General features: G+C 41.8%; 1 protein-coding gene across 1 annotated transcript in view; it reads right to left on the reverse strand.

Moving 5' to 3' along the window:
* PIGN (phosphatidylinositol glycan anchor biosynthesis class N) overlaps window positions 1-19720 on the reverse strand; it is a 618025-nt gene that overhangs the window by 587201 nt on the left and 11104 nt on the right. The window contains exons 2-3 of the mRNA XM_077492054.1: window positions 12511-12768; window positions 598-719 (exon numbers count right to left, since the gene is read on the reverse strand). Coding sequence (XP_077348180.1) covers window positions 598-719; window positions 12511-12731 — 343 coding nt within the window. The 5' untranslated portion in view covers window positions 12732-12768. The remainder of the gene's footprint in view (window positions 1-597; window positions 720-12510; window positions 12769-19720) is intronic.

Raw genomic sequence — 19720 nt, forward strand, 5'->3', positions numbered from 1 at the left:
CACCGTCCGAATTGGTGCGACGCCACACAGATCCCAAAAAGTAGTTTCTGTACTACTATTGGTGATTTTGGAGTGCAATTTCCATTGACATCTGTGCAGAAACCTGCACAGATGTCTTTGAAATCACCCCCGAAATTGGGACTGACATGCAGGAATGAAATTGTGCGAGTTCAGCTGAACTCACACAATTTCATTCCCGCAGTCAGTGTGAACCAAGGCTAAAGATGGGTATACAGGTATTGAAATTAGGCTGGTTCAGCAGAAGCAGTCTGAATTTTAGTCCATGTGTACCACTTTCTGTTCAACAGAAGCCAGTCATTAGTAAACCAGCATTGGATCAGCCGCTGCAGCCAATGACTGCATCGCTGATCAGTGTATTCTGATAGGATACAAAAGCAAAGCAGGTGAGATCCCTGCATCCACATTGCAGGCATCTGAGTTTTTTTTACAACCAGTCAGTTTAACAAAAAACCTCAACATGTATACCCAGCCTAACTTAGCCTTTAAAAAAAAAAACAAGTACATAAAAGGTTCTTTTATACCTGATTACATGACATGCTTTGTAAAACAATAACAGGATTAAACAGATTATGGTACCTTTTGCAATTGCACTGACGTCTTCATAGAAGCCTGCTATCAAGGCAACATGTCCAGGTCTCGACTCTGTAGGAACTCGAGTGTGAGACACACCCCAGCTACCCCTTGTCTGGATTATTTCTCTAAAACAATAAAAGAAGACGCATTGACGTAATATAATGTGTATTGATCAGCCTTATAACATACATGTTTATTTTAGAATAATCAAATGAAACAAATATACATATAGCGATTATTATCATAAAGATTCCAGTCCCAAAGCCTCCCCATTTATCACAACATAGACAATGATTTAAGAGATTACATAACATTTTAACAAACTGCCACGCTATGAAAACAATTAAAATACTTCCACTATTTACTATTCTGTTCTGGGTGAATTTACCATCCAAAATGAATGACAAGTGCAGTAAGCATGGGCTTTTAGTGGTTAAAACAGGCATTGGTGAAGCGACATAACAGCTCTTCTGTGCCTGTCGTACTCAAGGGCAACTCAAGAGTAAATGAGCCCTTACAGGTATAAGTGTCAAGCACTATTCCCTGTTACACAGAAGAGAAAATAATTCAAGAACACTCCAATGCCCCATTCTAATACCAGCTGGTTACTTGTGCAGAAGGATTGTACATGCAGTGTCGCTAGACAAAGAACTATGCGCTATGCATATTTTTTATAACTGTTTCCTGTATACTTTTATCATCATTTCAGTTGGTGGATTGTCAGAATTTCCAGGGTATCAGTTTAATTTTAAAGTAATTTAACTGTATACTTTTTTTTTTGATGAGCCTATATTTTTTTATAGTACTGTTAACTAATATTACAGTATATGCATCCAAGATTTACCCTTGCATATTAAAACTGAACTCCAGATATACATATATTAAAGCAAAGTTCCACCCATAAAAGGAAGATCCGATTCCTCCCAGCCTCCGGCACCTTTCAGGAGAGAGGGGAGAGCAGATACCTGGTGTTCCCATTTCTGGGACTACATAATGTCCGGCCCCTCCTTCCCCCTCCCCCACTGCCTCCTGGGAGACACACAGGTTCCAGAAGACAGCAGGGACCATTCAGAAAGTGCAGCGCGACTCGCACATGCACAGTAGGAAACAGGCTGTAAAGCCGTAAGCTTTCACTTCCTGTTTTCCCTTAGTAATGATGCCAGCCCCCCGCACCCGGAGCCGACGGATGGGTTGGCTTTGGGTGCAGACATCGCGGGCTCCCAGGACAGGGAAGTGTATTTATACTAAAAGTAAGCAGCTGCAGTATTTATAGCTGCTAACTGAAAAAAATCTTTTACCCAGGTGGAACTCCGCTTTAAAGGAGTTAGTAAACCGTTTTTTTTTTTAAACCTGCAAGGTAATATCATGTAAAACGTAACTAAGAACTAAGCCCTCCAGCGGCATGCTGTCACCGCTAAGGGTGCTTCTATCTTCACCTGGCCTTCCTTCCAGGTTTGCGGACTCTGGTTGTGTGAGTGGCCGGAACCGTGATGACGTCTCTCCCATGTATGCGCACTGAAGCTGCTGTTTATGGTACATGACTCCCCGTGCCGTTCCTTCAGAGCGCATGCGCCGGTGACGTTACCAGCTGCAGTTACAGTGAATATCTCCTAAATGGTGCATGTTTAGGAGATACTTACAGCACCTACAGGTAAGCTTTATTGTAGGCTAAGGAAGGAGGCATTACAAGCCTCTGAAAATGCACTCTGATTGGTATGTTCTCCTCTTGGTTTGACAGGTGCCAACCAGCCTACGACTGCTCGTGTTCACTGCGTCCTCTCTCCTGGTTCACAGAGCCGCCGGCTGCGTCAAGGCCTACTCCACGATCCCATGTGGGATCTTTGCCATAGCTCATCAGGGCATAGACTGTCACCTCTGTCATCCTGTAAGTTAAACCTGTTAATGATTTTACTTGTTTTATACTCATTAAACTACACTATTGGTCGCCTGACGCCTCTCGCACCATCTTGTTCAAATCGCACGTGATTCTTTGCAGTGCAATTTGAGCCCATTAATTTTGTATGGGCTCAAATTACCCCACAAAATGTATCAGTACTCGGTATCGGCGAGAACTTGACCAAAAGTATTGGTACAACCCTACTTTCGAGCAACATGACCTTTTAAGGATCAGCAGAGCTTCCCTTCTCAGATGAAGTTACGCTTTAAGTGGGATTGCAAAAATTAAAATTGAACAGTGGCGGCGGGAGATTGACAAAGATAATGCCCGAGTCTGACATACATAAAAACAAACCGTACCTTTGAGGGGAGGTCAAGTAAGAAAGGTATCTAAAGTTGAAGATGGTAGATGTACTTTTAGAACAGCTGAATCCAGCATTCTGTTCAGACATTTATTGTAACTGGATTGTGTGCTAAGAACAGACGTGGGTTAAATCATTGGGAACGGATTGCTTATTATCACAAAGCATCATGTTGCATCCAATAGATCATTCTATAGCACTGTTCTATGACACAGAAGAGAAAATATCCTAAGAACCCCCGATTTTGCCCCATTCTCACAACAGCTGGTTACCTTGCACAGAACAAATGTACATACATTTTCTATGCATGGCTATGCAAATATAAGTTTATAAATAGACACCTTAGTGAATAAATGAACCCTATTAGTATGCTGCAATTGTTAGCGCCATAGAGACAAATGTATAAAAACACAGAGAGAGCGAGAGAGAAAATAATGCTTGCCCACAATATGTTCTTGATTTCCTTTCACAGTCAACATTAAATAAAATTACACGGTTATCTTAGAGGGCTACAATGGGCAAAATTAACACATTTTCTGTGTATATTTTATATATATATATATATATATATATATATATATATATATATATATATATATATATATATATATGTTCTATTGTGGTCACAAAAAAAATGTCTTTTAAATAAAGAAAAAAAAGGGACATTCCATTTAACTACTGTTAAAATAATATATCATTCATATTGGGAATCCATTGTTTTTAGGCCTATTTAGGCCCTGTGAGAGGGCGAAATGCATTGATGTGACACACTTCCGGTACTGACGTAATTTCCTGTCTCGTGGGAACGCTAATGAATGGTGTTTGCTGTACCCTCTGATCATTTCAATGCCTGATTTTAATTTACTTTTGTAAGCATAACCTTTTATGTGCAATAAATTTTCAGTCTGAACATATTTCACTATTGGTCCCCCCTTTTTTCTTCCTTTTTGGGTACCTGTTTTTGTATGGCTGAGTATTAACGTTAAAGGATCGTTTATCATCTCATCAGTGAACCTGCCATCCTGCAACATCTTCTGGATATCGCTATAAGCCTATTTTGACTCCCAGACTGCAAAGCTGGGTGTCATTGTGATTTAGTGAATGGGGACACATGTGGGGGTGTCTGGGTACACCTGAAAATTTTTCTGCAACATTTTCTCTGCACTTTCTGCACACCAGATGTGAAGCATTCCCTGCATTTTTTATTTTTTGACGCACATTCACAGTTTTATATGGACTTTATGTTTTAGCCATCACTTATTATGGGTTTTTGTCTGTGAGCGCTGTATTAATATTTTATTACTATGTCCAGGTGTCTAGCACTTTGTGTATAGCAGCTTCATTCATTTTCTTTCTCACCCATTTTTTTCACACCATCAGCGTGAGTTTATATATCTAGATCATATATTTTCACACAAAGCAAATAGCCACCGCCATGCATAAGGACCTATACTGCTGCCTGCAACACACTGCGCCCAAAGGCGGTGTCCTCCTGCCATCTTACATCCAATTGATAGAATCTCATGTATGTACTGACGCCAAAGTAGCGGCCTTGCAAACCTGAGCCACAGAGGCTTGGTGATGCACTGCCCATAAAGCACTGACTGCCCTGGTAGAGTGAGCTTTAATCTTTAACCACTTGGCCACAGACATCATTCAGATATCGGCGTTTTCAGCCGGCGATTCCCTGCACCATAAGAACGATCATAGCGGCTGTTCCGCCGCTTGATCGTTCTTACTCCCGCCGCCCTGCGGTGCCTCCTGCCGCCCTGCGGTGCTTGTACCGACTCACCGCTTCCATCGGTGAGTCGGTCACAGGATCCGCCGGCCCCCGCAAGTTACCATAGAGATTTCCGGCAGGCCAGATCATCCCCGGAGTCTCTATGATCGTTCGGAGGCCAGGCGCGATGTTATGACGTCACGCCCGGCCTCGGTATTCAAATTAACGGTGCCGATTTGGCTAGGAAGCCAGGATCGTGTTTTTTTTTTGTTTTGTTTTTTATTCTTCCCAGCCTAGAGGTGAGATATGGGGTCTTATTGACCCCATATCTCACTGTAAATATGTCCGATCGTGCCATATTCCAATTACAAGGGATGTTTACATTCCTTGTAATAGGAATAAAAGTCACCAATTTTTTATTTATTTTTTTAAGTGTCAAACTAAAAAAATAAAAATAAAAAAAAATGTAAAGCTCACCTGTCCCCGTGAGCTCGTACACAGAAGCGAAAGCATAAGTCCCGCCCACATATGAAAACGGTGTTCAAACCACACATGTGAGGTATCGCCGCAAACGTTAGAGCGAGAGCAATAATTCTAGCTCTAGACCTCCTCTGTAACCCAAAACATGTAACCAGAAAAAAAATTTAAAGCGTTGCCTATGGGGATTTTTAAATACCAAAGTTTGGCGCCATTCCACGAGCGCGTGCAATTTTGAAGCGTGACATGTTGGGTATCTATTTACTCGGCGTATCCTCCTCTTTCACATTATGCAAAAAAATTGGGCTAACTTTACAGTTTTTTTTTTTTTTTAAGCATGAAACTGTTTTTTTTTCTGAAAAATACGTGTTCGAAAAATTGCTGCGCAAATACCGTGCGAGATAAAAAGTTGCAACGACCGCCATTGTATTCTCTAGGGTCTTTGCTAAAAAAAACATATATAATGTTTGGGGGTTCTATGTAATTTTCTAGCAAAAAAATTAGGAATTTTACATGTAGGAGAGAAATGTCAGAATTGGCCTGGGCGCGAAGTGGTTAATGCTTGACCCTTTCTAGGGACTTCCGGCAACACAAACCAAACATCAGTTTTCCGTATCTGAGCAGTCGCTTTCAGATAGGCTTTAATTGCTCGCACTACATCGAGAGAATGTAATAATTTTTCTTCTGCAGAATGAGGCTCTGGGAAAAAGAAAGGTAAGCTAACATCTTGATTCAGATGAAAACCAGACACTACCTTTGGCAAAAAGCTTGGGTGCAGACACAGCACAACCTCATCCTTGTGAATGATTTAAAGTATGGCTCTTTACAGGAGAAAGGAGCCAATTCTGATACTCTTCTTGCAGAGGTTATCACAACTAGGAATACCAATTTCCTTGTCAAAAGGATCAAAGGAATATTCCGTGTAGGTTCACACAAGGGTATTCTAACTGGCAGAGTTATCAGAGTTACTCCTTGTATGAATGCCCGGACTAAAGAGTGAGAAGCACTGCCAAGGCCAAAATCTAACCCTCGATTGTACTCAAGGCCAGCTTAATTTCTACTGCTAATTGTAGAAAGGCCAGAATTCTTCCTATGACATACTTACGAGGATGCCAACCCTTGGTTTCACACCAAGTGACGTAGGCCTTCCAGACCCTGTAATAAATGGTCCTGGAGGCCGGCTTTCTGGCATTAATCAGAGTGGTTACTACCGAACCTGAAAACCCCCGATTTTTTAGAATGTGGGCTTCAAGAGCCACACTGTTAAATTTTGTGTTTGTAAGGCAGGATGGAATACCGGTCCCTGCGACAGCATGTCCGGAAGAGTTGGAAGAGTCAAAGACTCCCCTACTGCCATTCTCAGCATCCCTGGATCCCAGGGTCTGCTGGGCCATACCGAGGCCACTAGGATTACCGGCATTCCTTCTTTCCTGATCCTGTGGAGCAGCCTTGGTAGCAACTGAACTGGAGGGAATGCATAAATCAGTGAAAACTGATTCCACGGGATCAATAACGCATCTACTCTGAGTGCAAGTGGATCCCTTGTTCTCACCACAAAGTTGTCCAACTTCTTGTTGAACCTGGATGCCAATAGATCTACATCCAGCGCACCCCATATCTGGCATATGACCAAAAAGACAAACATCGGGATGTACAAACTATTCTCCCAGCAACAACTGTTGACGGCTCAGAAAATCTGCCTGCCAATTTTCCACTCCTGGAATGTAAACTGCAGATGTTTCTCTGCCCAAGACAGAATATGGTCCACCTCCCTTTGGGCAGCGTGGATTCTGGTGCCCTCTTGGTGATTGATATAAGCCACTGCTGTGGCATTGTCAAATTGTATCCTGACAGGAGCATTCCGCAACCTGGATGTCCAGGCTATTAGAGTCAGACGTTCTGCCGGAATCTCTAGGATATTGGGAAAGGGCTTCTCGGACTCTGACCACTTCCCTTGAACAGTGGTCTCTTCGAGAACTGCTCCCCAGCCCCATAGGCTGGCATCCGTTGTTACTATTTTCCAGGAAACTGGAATGAAGGATTTCGCCTTTTGTAAATTCCTGGTTATCAACCACCAGTTGAGACTCTGGCTTACCTTTGGAGACAGATACATTGGATAATCCAAGGCTTGGATCCGTTTGTTCCAAGCAGACAGAATGCTGTGCTGCAACAGTCTTGAATGAAACTGGGCATAGGGAACTGCTTCAAAGGAAGCTACCATCTTCCCTAGTAGTTTAATGCAAAGGCGAATGAAAGGACCCTTCTTTGCCTTGACCGCCTAGACCAGCTCTCTTAGAGCGTTGACCTTTGCTTAAGGCAAGAACACCCTTTCCTGGGTTGTGTCTATGATCACGCCCAAATACTGCAGCCTTCTTACCGGTTACTTCTTACTGTTCTGGACACCCCTAGATTTAACCCTGCTATTGACTGATCTACCAGTAGCAGGTCATCTGGGTATGCTATTACTGCTATACCCTGTCGCCTTCGTCTTGCTAGTACTGGGGCTAACACTTTTGTAAACAGTCGGGGAGCGGTGGCTAACCCGAAAGGCAAGGCCACGAACTGAAAGTGGCGCTGCTCTAACCGCAGAAACTTCTGGTGAGCGGGAAATATTGGCATGTGTAGACATGCATGCTTGATATCTATGGATGCTAGAACCTTTCCTCCCCATAGGGTGGAAACAACTGACCTGAATCAACTCCATTCGAAAGGAGCGGATGTTTAGGAAGTGATTCAGATTCCTGAGATCTAGAATGGGTCTGACATCTCCATTTGGTTTTGGTTTTGGTACCATAGAGAGATTTGAATAAAACCCCATGTCCCTGTCTTCTGTGGGAACCTCTATTATCACTGCCTGATACAGTAATCGGTCCAGTGCCAGAAATAAGGACTTTTTCTTTACTGGGTCCATGGGAAGGTTTGATCTTAGAAAACGCGATTGGAACTGTCGTTTGTAGCCTAGGGCTACTACAGAGAACACACACTTGTCTTGGATTTCCTCTTGCCGAGTTTCTGAAAACCACCGCAGTCCTACCCCCACTCGATCAAGCGGGGGCACCCCTTCACAAGGAAGCCTTGGGACTCTGTTTTGTGGACTTCTGACTCCAGGGCTTTTGTAGCCCTGTATCTGGTTATGAGGCTTATCCTTTGCCCCTGACAGTGGAGGCCGTCAAGACTGCCTGGAGGCTGTTGCCCCAGACTTCTAAGCAGAAAGTTACAACCTTTGTCCATGAAACAGAAACCCAGCCAAGAGCTTCTTGCATGGTAACTCAGCTGACCAGCTGTTTAGCCACAGAATCCTGTGCATATGTATCACCATGAGCGCAAGGCGAGATACCTGATGGATAAAATCCTTGATAGCGTCCACTGCAAACTATAGAGCCCTAGATAGCTCAGCTAAACCTTGGGCCTCTTCAGTTTGAGCAGGAGCTTTTTTTTTTTTGAATCCTGCTTGAATTCATCCTGAAGGGATTGAAAGATGCCTATTGCTGCCACTGCAAGTTGTACTACCGTACCAGTTACTGCAAATGAGGCTTTAAGTAGAGATTCCAACTTCTTAGCTGGATCACTAAATACTTTGTCCATTTGGACGTGTTAAACTCCTGTTCACAGAAAAGATGGTCGCATCTACTGCTGGCAAATCCCATTTCTTTGAGAACTTTTTCTCCATAGGATAAAGAATTGAAAATCTTTTAGGAGGAGAAAACCGCTTATCTGTGTGATCAGCATCAGCATAAATCAGTTGCTCCAGTGCATAGGGAAAGTATGAGAACCCTGTGGGGGTTTTAGCAAACCCAAGGAGGGGAAGGAATCATCCTCCACCTCTGCAGGAGGCAACTTATATCCAGAATGAACCAAATCCGTAAGGGATTGAATTAGCAATTTCTTCGATTGCAAAATTGAGAAAGGTTCTTCGGAGGCTGAATCCTCCGAAGAGGAGTCACCTGAACCTCCTTCTCTCAAAGATACCCCAATATCATCTGCTCATTGTTGCTCCAATACTGGAAGGTCAATGGCAGGAGAAGGGGGTCTGCTGTGTTTTCTCACCTCCTGGGAGGAAGACGCTGACATCTCGGCTATTTTCCCTTCCAAACCAGCCATAGCCAAATTGTCCTTAGTGACGTATACAGAGGCTGGACCGTTGGAGGTAGCCACCATGCCTATGAGACAAAATGGCTCAGATTCGCCAGGTTTTTCAGGAGAGCATGGAACTGCGAGCGTGTGGCTAGGAGCCTCAGGCTCTGACCACAGCGACTTTGCACCCCCCCTAAGGAATTACCCCTCCTGAGGGAAGACATAGTCCTAAGCACAAAAAAAGCAGAGGTACTAAATGTGCATCTACTGCAGAGTTTTAGTCTAGCAATTACATAACATGCTGCTATAAATGGGAGAAGGGAACATATTGTTGCATATCATCATCACAACGCTCACACTCTTATGCACATTGTCCCTTTCCCCCCATTTTATTTAATTTTTTTGCCTTTTGCCCATATTATGGATTATATATATGTATGCATATGTGTACACAGAATCTTTTTTCACACATATTGTTCACACATATGTACACTCGAGCAATCAGTTTAGTTTGGGGTTCTTTTTACATTTTAATTTTTATTAGCCCATTTGGGGCCTTTTTCACTGGTTTAAATTAGAGACTCAACATAGGGATCACATGAGTGGAGATTCTAGACTAATGGGCTGCCAGCTGTCACAAATTTTCACCATTGATCACAAGATCATAGGGGGTCACTTATGTAGTATATATTTGTTTCTCACTTAGAGTAATAACTAGATATGAGTAAGCGCTAATTTCAGCGCGAAACGCACCAGCACTTTTTTTGTTTCATTTTCTCTCCTTTTGCTGTGGTTCGTGTGGTGGTGATTTTTTACTTGAAAAATAAAGGCACCAACTATTTCAGATTCGATCCGGAGTGCGGCTGTCCAGAGTTTTCCTTTCTCTATCCATGCTGTTATAAATGCTCAGTCTAAATGTTGAGTAAAACGTGCCCCTTAAAAATGCCTGTATCCACACCCCCATATAGCTTACATACCAGTTGTGTGCTATGTGTCCCTCTGTCAGCCAACCAGACACTTCCAGAGTGTAAAGCTTTTAAGCAGTGAGCCTTGTGCTCCATGTGCACGCCAAGGGCAGTTAAGCCACGCCCCCCTGGTCGACTTAGGCTCTGCCCCCCCTTTTTTCTTTTTTAAAAGGATCCCTTTCCCACGCTCTGTGCGGAGATAGCCGACCCTGTAGTAAGGGCGGATCGGGGAGGGGGGCGGGGAGTCTTCAGCAGGGGGGAACCTGACCTCTCTGATGGTGGATGGTCCCCCAAAACAACTCCTGATGGCCGACAAAGAAGAAGAAACAGCAATACTGCCCCAGGAAGCTGACACTTGAGCACATCACAGGGGAAGCATGGAATGTTGGAAGCCAGGTATGTAGCTTTTACATTCTCTAGTGGCAAAATGCAGGCAAGGCATCACATACTCACACCAGAAAGATCAAGTGAATCATATTATATATATATATATATATATATATATATATATTACACATACACACACACACACACACACACACACACACACACACACATATATAAACACACATTCCCTGTCTTTCTGACTTACCAGATCCCCACCACAGGACTGCTGGAAATTATCAAAGACAGACCCAGCATTCACCCATCATGGCGGGCCATGTCATGCCAGACCTTCAAGGACCAGTTACCCCTTTCACGGGTCCACTCCCTTGGACCTATACAGCACCACTGCCAGAAAACTCTTTTTAGTAACATGACTAAGGTGCCAGATCCCAGGGTCCAGCTCTCAAAAGAGAAGCCTTACAGGCAAAAACCTTGTTTCTTCTTTTACAAGGCCGAGTACCATCCATTTGGCTTTCAAGCACTTTAGGTGGATCCGTTTGCACAGCCCCTTGATCCCGTTACTTACTCTTAGTACTTCATAAACTGTGACCAACACCTTAGACACTGGCAAAAAAACTGAGATACTCCTGGTATGGGAGGGGTTATATAGGGAGGGGCACTTCCTGTTTCTTTTTTGGTTATACCAGTGTCCATTCACCTAATGGTGGCCTATAACCCATATAGTTATTACTATGGTGCTCTGTGTCCCGTGATGTACGATAAAGAAAAAAAGTGTTTAAATTATTTATTTTTATTTTTACACTGTCACGTTAAAAAATATTGTAACACCTTTCTTGCTGTCAGAAGGAATGTAATTATCCCTTGTGACAGCAACAGGCATGTGACAGGTACTCTTTAAGACTGCAGATCCCTCCTCTGCCCTTAAAGTGGTTGTAAACCCTGCTTTATTTTTACCCACACGTAGGCCTATAATAAGGCCTACCCGTAGGTAAAATGAATATCTGTTAAACTTGCACCGTTTAGGAGATATTCACCCTTCATGCAGTGGCGCCTGACGTCAGCGGCGGATGTGCTCTGAAGGTCCGGCATGCTGTGCCAGATCTTCAGCTCTTCATGCCAGAACCAAGTGCTCCCCTGCACATGCGTGGAACTGACGTCATCGAGGCTCGGGCCATTCACAGCACCGGAGCCCACGAACCCAGAAGAAAAGCCGAAAGAACATGTCAGTCCTCTCACCGGTGACCAGACGTTGCTGGGAGGGCTTAGTTCTAAGGTAAATATTTCATAATGTGCTAGAATGCAATGCATATTAGCACATTATTAGATTGTCTTGCAGGGGTTTTTTTTGTTTTGTTTTTCAGCAGCTTACTACAGCTTTAAAAGTATTTGATCACGTCAAAATTGGTGTGATCAAATGCTTTTTTATTTTTTATTTTTTTAAATGGCGCAATTTACATCCGGGTAACCATATCCCAGAGCCGAACAAAAGACAATCTGGTCTTTGTTCAGATTTACAATCAACTGGCGGAAACACAGACTTGTTGATCGGGACTCCTGGTGGCACGGAAAATCCCAGTAAAGCCATAGCAGACATCCCCCTTTCGGCTGCTTGTAAAAGCAGTCCAGAGGCTAGTTAGTCACTAGGACTGCTTTTACAAGAGAGCTGACCATCTGCTCTAAAAAAAACATAGTGGGATGATCATTGCAGTATAACCCCTTGAGGTCTAATGACATACCATAACATACCAAGTACGTGACTGCTCGGCAAGTGGATATGTAATGGGCAAATATGGCATGTGTTCCATGTGCACATAACACAAAATTATAGATAGAAACCATTTTTTAAAACTTTAAGACATATTGTTAAGATTATTACACCAACTAAGCATTTTTACATGTCTATGTAAAAAAGAAAAATCCATTGAAAGACTAGAAATTCCATTAAAAAAACATAAGTTTTAGTTTCACAGTTTTCAAAAAAAAAACAAAAAAAACAAACAAAAAAAAAAAAAAAACACATAAAATCCTGAAGGTAAGTTTGACATTTTGTTAAGCATTAATGTGTTGATCTTACCTGAGATAGGGAGCCCGAGAAATACCATTTTCATCCAAATGAAAAAAAGTATCAGCTCTCAAACCATCAGCCACAAATAGCACTAGACGTTTTGTCGGAGATGGCAGCAAAGTGTGTTGTGGGGTCATTCCATGGACCAGTGGAGATGTGAAGTAGATGTCAAAAATTGAGGCAAAAAACACCAGATGGACTAGCAAACCAACAAGAAAAAAAAGAAACATCCTCTATAAAAAAAAAAAAAAAAAGCGCTGACAGGCCCTAGGAGTAAAGAACAACATGTAAATCTCTAACAAATATCAATAATAAAGAGACCATGTCAAGTGTCTAAACAATTAAAATGCCTGTTCCTTGCAATTAAAGAGGTTGTGTACTTACCTCTCTGCTAGTTCGTTTTTACCTCCCCTCCATTTCAGCGCTGCAGCCTCCCTTAGCATTTTCGGGATTCAACACTTCAGGGAGTGTCAGATATTGAGGTTGATTTACTAATAGTGGAGAGAGCAAAATCTGGTGCAGCTCTGCACAGAAACCCATCAGCTTCAGTTTTGTTTGTCAAAGCTTAAAATGTAAGTCCACCCCAACACTAGAATCCCTCCATCCACAGACATCCACAACCCAACACTAACTTATCTAGCCCTGTAAAGAAGAAATCAGTATACACACCTTTTCTGAAGCTGATCCAATCTTGTCTCCAGTGGTGGAAGCTCTGCAGAGGACACAGCAGACAACGGCTGTGAAATGAATGGGGAGTGACGTCACCCATAGAGTTACTATGTGTCCTCTGCACCCACCTCCACAGTGAAGCCACAGCTGACAACTCGGCTTCAAAAAAGGTGTTTATACTGATTTCTTCATTACAGGGTTAGAAAGCTTAGTGTTAGATCATGGATGTCTATAGATGCAGGGATTTTGTGTTAGGGTGGACTTCTACTTTAACTGAACAAGCTGAAGTTAGAAACTGATTGGCTAACATGCATAGCTGAACCATATTTTGCACTCTCCAGTTTTAGTAAATCAACCTCATTGTATCTCATAGAAATCAGAAAAAGAAACCAGTGAACAGTAGGAGGACATAGGCATTTGGCACTCCCAGACGTGTCAAATGCCAAAGAGACTGACTGCAGCAATGGAACAGAGGAGATATGGACCACTGCAGAGGTGGTCCATATCTGCTGTACAAGCTCTTGTACAGCGGGGAGCTGGTGTTTTAATTTGCTTAGAGACCTCACAAGATTGCTTTAAGCATAACATTTTATATAAATGCAATCAAAGTCAACTTTCTTCATTTTATTTCTCCAATTTGTTCAGGCTTTTCAAATATCATATCTTAAAGTTCACAATAGGAAGTATGATAACTTAAAAAGAAAAATAGTGGATAAAAGAAAATCGTTAAAATACAGCTTTTTTTTTTTTTTTTTTTATGTTTGGCAGAAATACTGATACAGCTTATTATGAACACCATCAGATAAACCTCAGAACACAGCAGCAGAACATTTTGGACTAAAACGAAGTGGACATGACAGATGCAAACAAAGTGCTGAAGCCTAGTTGCTTGAAACCTGAAATCCATAGAAAAGACCATCACAGTACTGGCACCTAGTGGCAATTGTAATCACATAAAATAGGAGAATTTTTATACAATCATATTAGAGAAACCGGTTACAAAATGAGCTGTGAAAATAACATATGATGAAAAAACACATTAGCAGAAAAAAAAACTGCATTTCAAAAATGAACAGATACAGAGATACATGCAGCTGAAGTTTTGTGCAAATTCTAACTTTGTGGAAGAGTTGCTGTAGCCAGCATGTTTATTATTGTATAGTAAAAAAAATATATATATATATTGTGGCAGCACGCAGGTAAAGTCACCTGGTTGTATCCAGGATGGGAAATATGTGTGCCCTAGATTCAGGCTTTATGTAGACCTTTACAATTAGAGGGGAAGAGTTAATGAGCCCAGCTGAAGTAAGTGGGCTCATTAAGACCTCTACAAAAAAACCCCAGCATGCTTAGGGAGATGCTCCATCCTGGAACCAGTTTTGTGTTGTATAGACTGGGGAGTGTGACACCTGTTCTGTGCGGTGAGTTAACGCCTGTGTGGCAACCCTCTACAACAGAGACAGGGACTGGTGCAGCACAAGGCTGCACTCAGTTGTTAGACAGGGAATCTAAGTGTGTAGTTAGAGGTCAAGCTGACCAGGATTTATTTTCATGTTTTATTTTTTGTTTGGCTGTTATATGTATCACTGCATGTAGCATAAATAAACTGCATCTTTTGTTTTATGCACCTACAACGCTGTCTGCTGTGCCTGATTTCGTGTTGTGAACCCATCCAGGGGGTCACACACACCCGCTGCCGAGCTAACCCCTCACAATATATATATATATATATATATATATATATATATATATATATATATAAACACCAACCTAAGGTAATGTAAGTATGATAAAAAATAAAAAAAATGCAGTTGAAGTTGTACTTAATTATGCACTTTTTTCTGAAAAATCAGGCTTGGCTTGCTTGTCAAGTTAGATTACAGAGAACAAACATTAACAGCCACAAAGAAGCACTGATGAGCACAGACAGGACAATCACACAGACACAGGATTTACAAAGCAGGAGTCAATACAAAACACTCTTCTTTAATTAAAAATTATTTAAAATAAAGACGGAATTTTATTCCAAATGAGGTTATGAAATTGTCTGAAGAAGAACTGCATGCTCCCCACAGCCAAAATAAACCCATTCAAATGCAAAGCAACCTGCTCATTTTTCATTCCTTTTCATATGCAGGGACTAGTATATGCAAACCTATTATCACAAATCACAAAAGAAATTAGAGAATTAAAGCTGATCTCCATGTAATGTCCCTCAAAATAGTTTATTTGGACCAAGCTAGGTGTGCTGTATTAAGTGTCCATAGTCTAAGCTACAGTGCCTTGAAAAAGTACTCATACCCCTTAAAATCTTTCCATGTTTTGTCACGTTACAACCAAAAACGTAAATGGATTTTATGTGATAGACCAACATAACGTGGCACATAATTGTGAATTGGAAGGAAAATGATACTGTAAATGCTTTTCCAATTTTTTTTTATAAATATGTGAAAAGTGTGGCGTGCATGTGTATTTAGCCCCCTTTACTCCGATACCCCTAAAATCTAGTGGAACCAATTGAGTCGGCCTGTGAGTAATTTATTCTCTGTATAAATACAGCTGTTCTGTAATGTGCTCAGATGTTTGTTAGAGAACCTTAGTGAACAAACAGCATCATGAAGGCCAAGGAACACACCAGACAGGTCAGGGATAAAGTTGTGGAGAAGCTTAAAGCAGGGTTAGGTTATAAAAAATATCCCACGCTTTGAACATCTCACAAAGCACTTTTCAATCCATAGTCCAAAAATGGAAAGTGTATGGCACAATTGCTAACCTACCAAGACATGGCCGTCCACCTAAACTGACAGGCCGGGCAAGGCCTACAGGAGCTGCAGTGATCCACAGCTCAGGCGGGAGAATCTGTCTACAGGACAACTATTAGTTGTGCACTTCACAAATCTGGCTTTTATGGAAGAGTGGCAAGAAGAAAGCCATTGTTGAAAAAAAGCCATATAAGATCCAGTTTGCAGTTTGTGAGAAGCCATGTGGGGGACACAGCAAACGTGGAAAGAGGTGCCCTGGTCAGATGAGACCAAAATTTAACTTATTGGCCAAAAAGCAAAACGCTATGTGTGGTAGAAAACTAACACTGCACATTAACCTGAACATACCATTCCTACCGTGAAACATGGTGGTGGCAACATCATATTGTGGGGGTGCTTTTCCTCAGCAGGGACAGGGAGGCTGGTCAGAGTTAATGGGAAGATGGATTGAGCCAAATACAGGGCAATCTCAGAAGAAAACCTGTTAAGAGTCTGCAAAAGACTTGAGACTGGGGTGGAGGTTCACCTTCCAACAGGACAAAGACTCTAAAGATAAAGCCAAAGCTAAAATACAGTAGTTTAGAGCTAAGCATATTCATGTGATAGAATGGCCTAGTCAAAGTCCCGACCTAAATCCAATTAAGAATCTGTGACAAGACTTGAAAATTGCTGTTCACAGACGCTCCCCATCCAGTCTGACACAGCTTAAGCCATTTTGCAAAGAAGAATGAGGAAAAAAAAAATGTCACTCTGCAGATGTGCAAAGCTGGTAGAGACATCCCCCAAAAAGACGTGCAGCCGTAATTGCAGTGAAAGGTAGATCACAAAGTATTGACTCAGGGGGGCTGAATATAAATGCACGGAACACTTTTCACATATTTGTAAAAAAAAAATGAAAACATTTATCATCTTCCTTCCACTTTACAATTATGTGTAACTTTGTGTTGGCCTATCACATAAAATCCCAATAAAATACATTTACGTTTTTGGTTCTAACATGACAAAATGTGGAAAATTTCAAGAGGTATGAATACTTTTTCAAGGCACTGTAAATACAGTATAAAGGGCTGTGTTCTGGGAACTCCCAGTCCCAATCCTGAAACAAAATTGAGTCAGCCATTCACGGAAGCTTTGTATTCTATGAATAAACACTTCCTCGGATTGGCTGGCATCATCTGCTGCCTATCTGCCTCAGCCAATCAGAGGAAGCTTTGTATTCAGTCATAGAATACAAAACTTCCTATGAATGACTGAGCAGCACTTGACCTGACTCTATTTTGTTCCAGGAATGGAATGGGAAAGTCCTTATTCCACTGTAGCTGAGGTAAAATATGTACGCCCAAAAAAGGTATTGCAGCAAATAGATTGTTTGGGCCAGCTTGGGACATTAAGGCCTCCTGCACACTGGACGTTATAATAAAGTTATAAAAACGCCAGTGGCTGTGCAGTGAGTTTTTCAGCGTTTTTGCAATAGTGTTTTTTAACATTAGCATTTTTAAGGGTTTTTGAGCATTTATCAGTGTTTTTCGAAGCTGAAAAATCACTCTCAAAACCCACTAGTTTTGGGGGGGTTTTTTACAGCCAAAAAGAGTTGATAACAGCCTATGTGTGCATGGACACATAGGAAAACATGCTGGAGAGTTTATCGACTGTAGAAAAAATAATAAATGTCTGAAGCTAAAAACAGCAGCTGTAAAAACGTCCAAAAATGTGCAGTGTGTATGAGACCTAAAAGGTGGAGATCAGCTTTTCAACTGAACATTTTATTTTTGCTTTGGATACAGTGAGGAAGGGTTAAAACCCTGTCAGATTTTTAACGCCAGCTGGGGCTCCATTACACCCTAGTCACACCAACCGCGACATTAAAACCGTGCCACTTCACAAAGTAGCATTTCAGTGCTACTTCAGGTACAAGTCTATGTAATGCCGCGTACACACGAGCGGACTGTATGGCGTACTTAGTTCGTCATACAATCCGACGGACAGTCCGTCGTACTTTCGACTGAATGGACTTGACCACACACGGATGCACAAACAGTCCGTTGAAAGCTTGCGCGATGACGTGCACAGCACGTACGACGGGACTAGAAATAGGAAGTCTAAGACACAGCAAAGCACCCTTCCGCCGTGTAAATCCTTTCTGGGCATGCGCCATTCTTAGCTCGTCGAACTAGCATACTGACGAGCGGATTGTCCGCTGAAACCAAAGTACGACGGACAGAATTTCGAAAAATCCGAAATTCTTAGTACACCGGACTGCACGCTGAAAAAGTCCGCTGAAGCCCACACACGAGCGGATTGTCCGCTGAAATGTGTTTCGACGGACTAAGTACGCCATACAGTCCGCTCGTGTGTACGCGGCATAAGTCACACCTTGCAAAATGTAGTGCAGGAACTTCTTTCAAAGGTAGTTTGACCGCTTCCAATGCAGACAATAGGCCATGGGTCTTCAAACTATGGCCCTCCAGTTGTTCAGGAACTACAATTCCCATCATGCCTAGTGATGTCTGTGAATGTCAGAGTTTTACAATGCCTCATGGGATGTGTAGTTTTGCAACAGCTGGAGGGCCATAGTTTGAGGATCCCTGCAATAGGCTGTGATTTGAACTGTCAAATTTCATGACAAGTCAGAGTGGTGTGACTGGGGGATAAGACTCCATTCACAACTGTGCAATTAAAAGCACAGTAGGACTTTGATTATAAGTAATGGTGCCTGTTCACACCTGAGTGTAGTGTCTCTTGAAGTACATGACTAATTTTGGGGCAGAGTTGCTTGTTTTGGCACTAATGGACTTCAAAGGGAGTGCTTAAAATCTTGAAATAAATGCAAATTTTTCATTTATTGATTAGCATCTAGCTTTCCAAAAAAAAAAAAAGCAACAATGAAAGGCGGACATGAATTCTAGCCTTCACCTTACTTTACTAAGATAGCATTTTGATTTTACCTGTTGAAAAAAGAAAGCCTTTTGATTTCTGTCTCCCTTACTTCCTGTTGTCACTTGGATAGATATTGAGGGGAAATATGAGAAACATGGAAAGCAATATGTCTATAAAATGGCACTGAGAAAAAGGATGGCTTCAAGATCCCTCCAGTTGTGCACTCGGGTTGGGGGTGTCACCTGAATCATCTTAACCACTTCCAGCCCAAGTACTGTACATCATATAATGTCCTTGAATTTCAGTGGGAATATCTAAATGATGCCTTCAGCTACAGGCATCAGATATCCTTGTTTTCAGTCGGCAATTCTGTGCACTATAAGAACAATCATAGCAGCAGTTACATTGCTTATTCTTACAAAAAATGTGTGTGAGAGGCAATAAATTTAAAATTTTACAATTTTGTGTACCACATCCAAAGTTATAGACCAGACTCTTGGAATACCCCTAGTGGTGGACTTTTAAGGCACGTACAGTAAATATCAGAATTTTTTTTTTTTTTAAAGATTCAAACAGTTTTTTTTTATTATTGAAAAAATTAAGAAAATACATAAAACAAGGAATGCATAAATACACTGGTAGTCTGTACATGTATAGGTTACTTGAAATACCCTACGCGTTTTGGAGAAACTAAATCTCCTTCTTCAGGGGATATGTACAATTGTAAGAAATGATAACAAAACAGTGTGTTGAATAGACATTCCATCAAGTTTGTAATTAAAAATATGACAGAGAACCAGGGTGGATGTTGCCTGTGGTCATTTTGCCCCCTTAAGGTCTTCCAATGTGGTCACTCCTATAGGACAGGCTAGGAAACCAGCAAGGTGTTAGAGAGAGAGACCAAACCCCCA

The sequence above is a fragment of the Lithobates pipiens genome, unplaced genomic scaffold, assembly GCF_037356315.1.
Source record: "Lithobates pipiens isolate NorthernLeopardFrog02 unplaced genomic scaffold, aLitPip1_a1.2 Scaffold_19, whole genome shotgun sequence".
Lineage (NCBI taxonomy): Eukaryota > Metazoa > Chordata > Amphibia > Anura > Ranidae > Lithobates > Lithobates pipiens.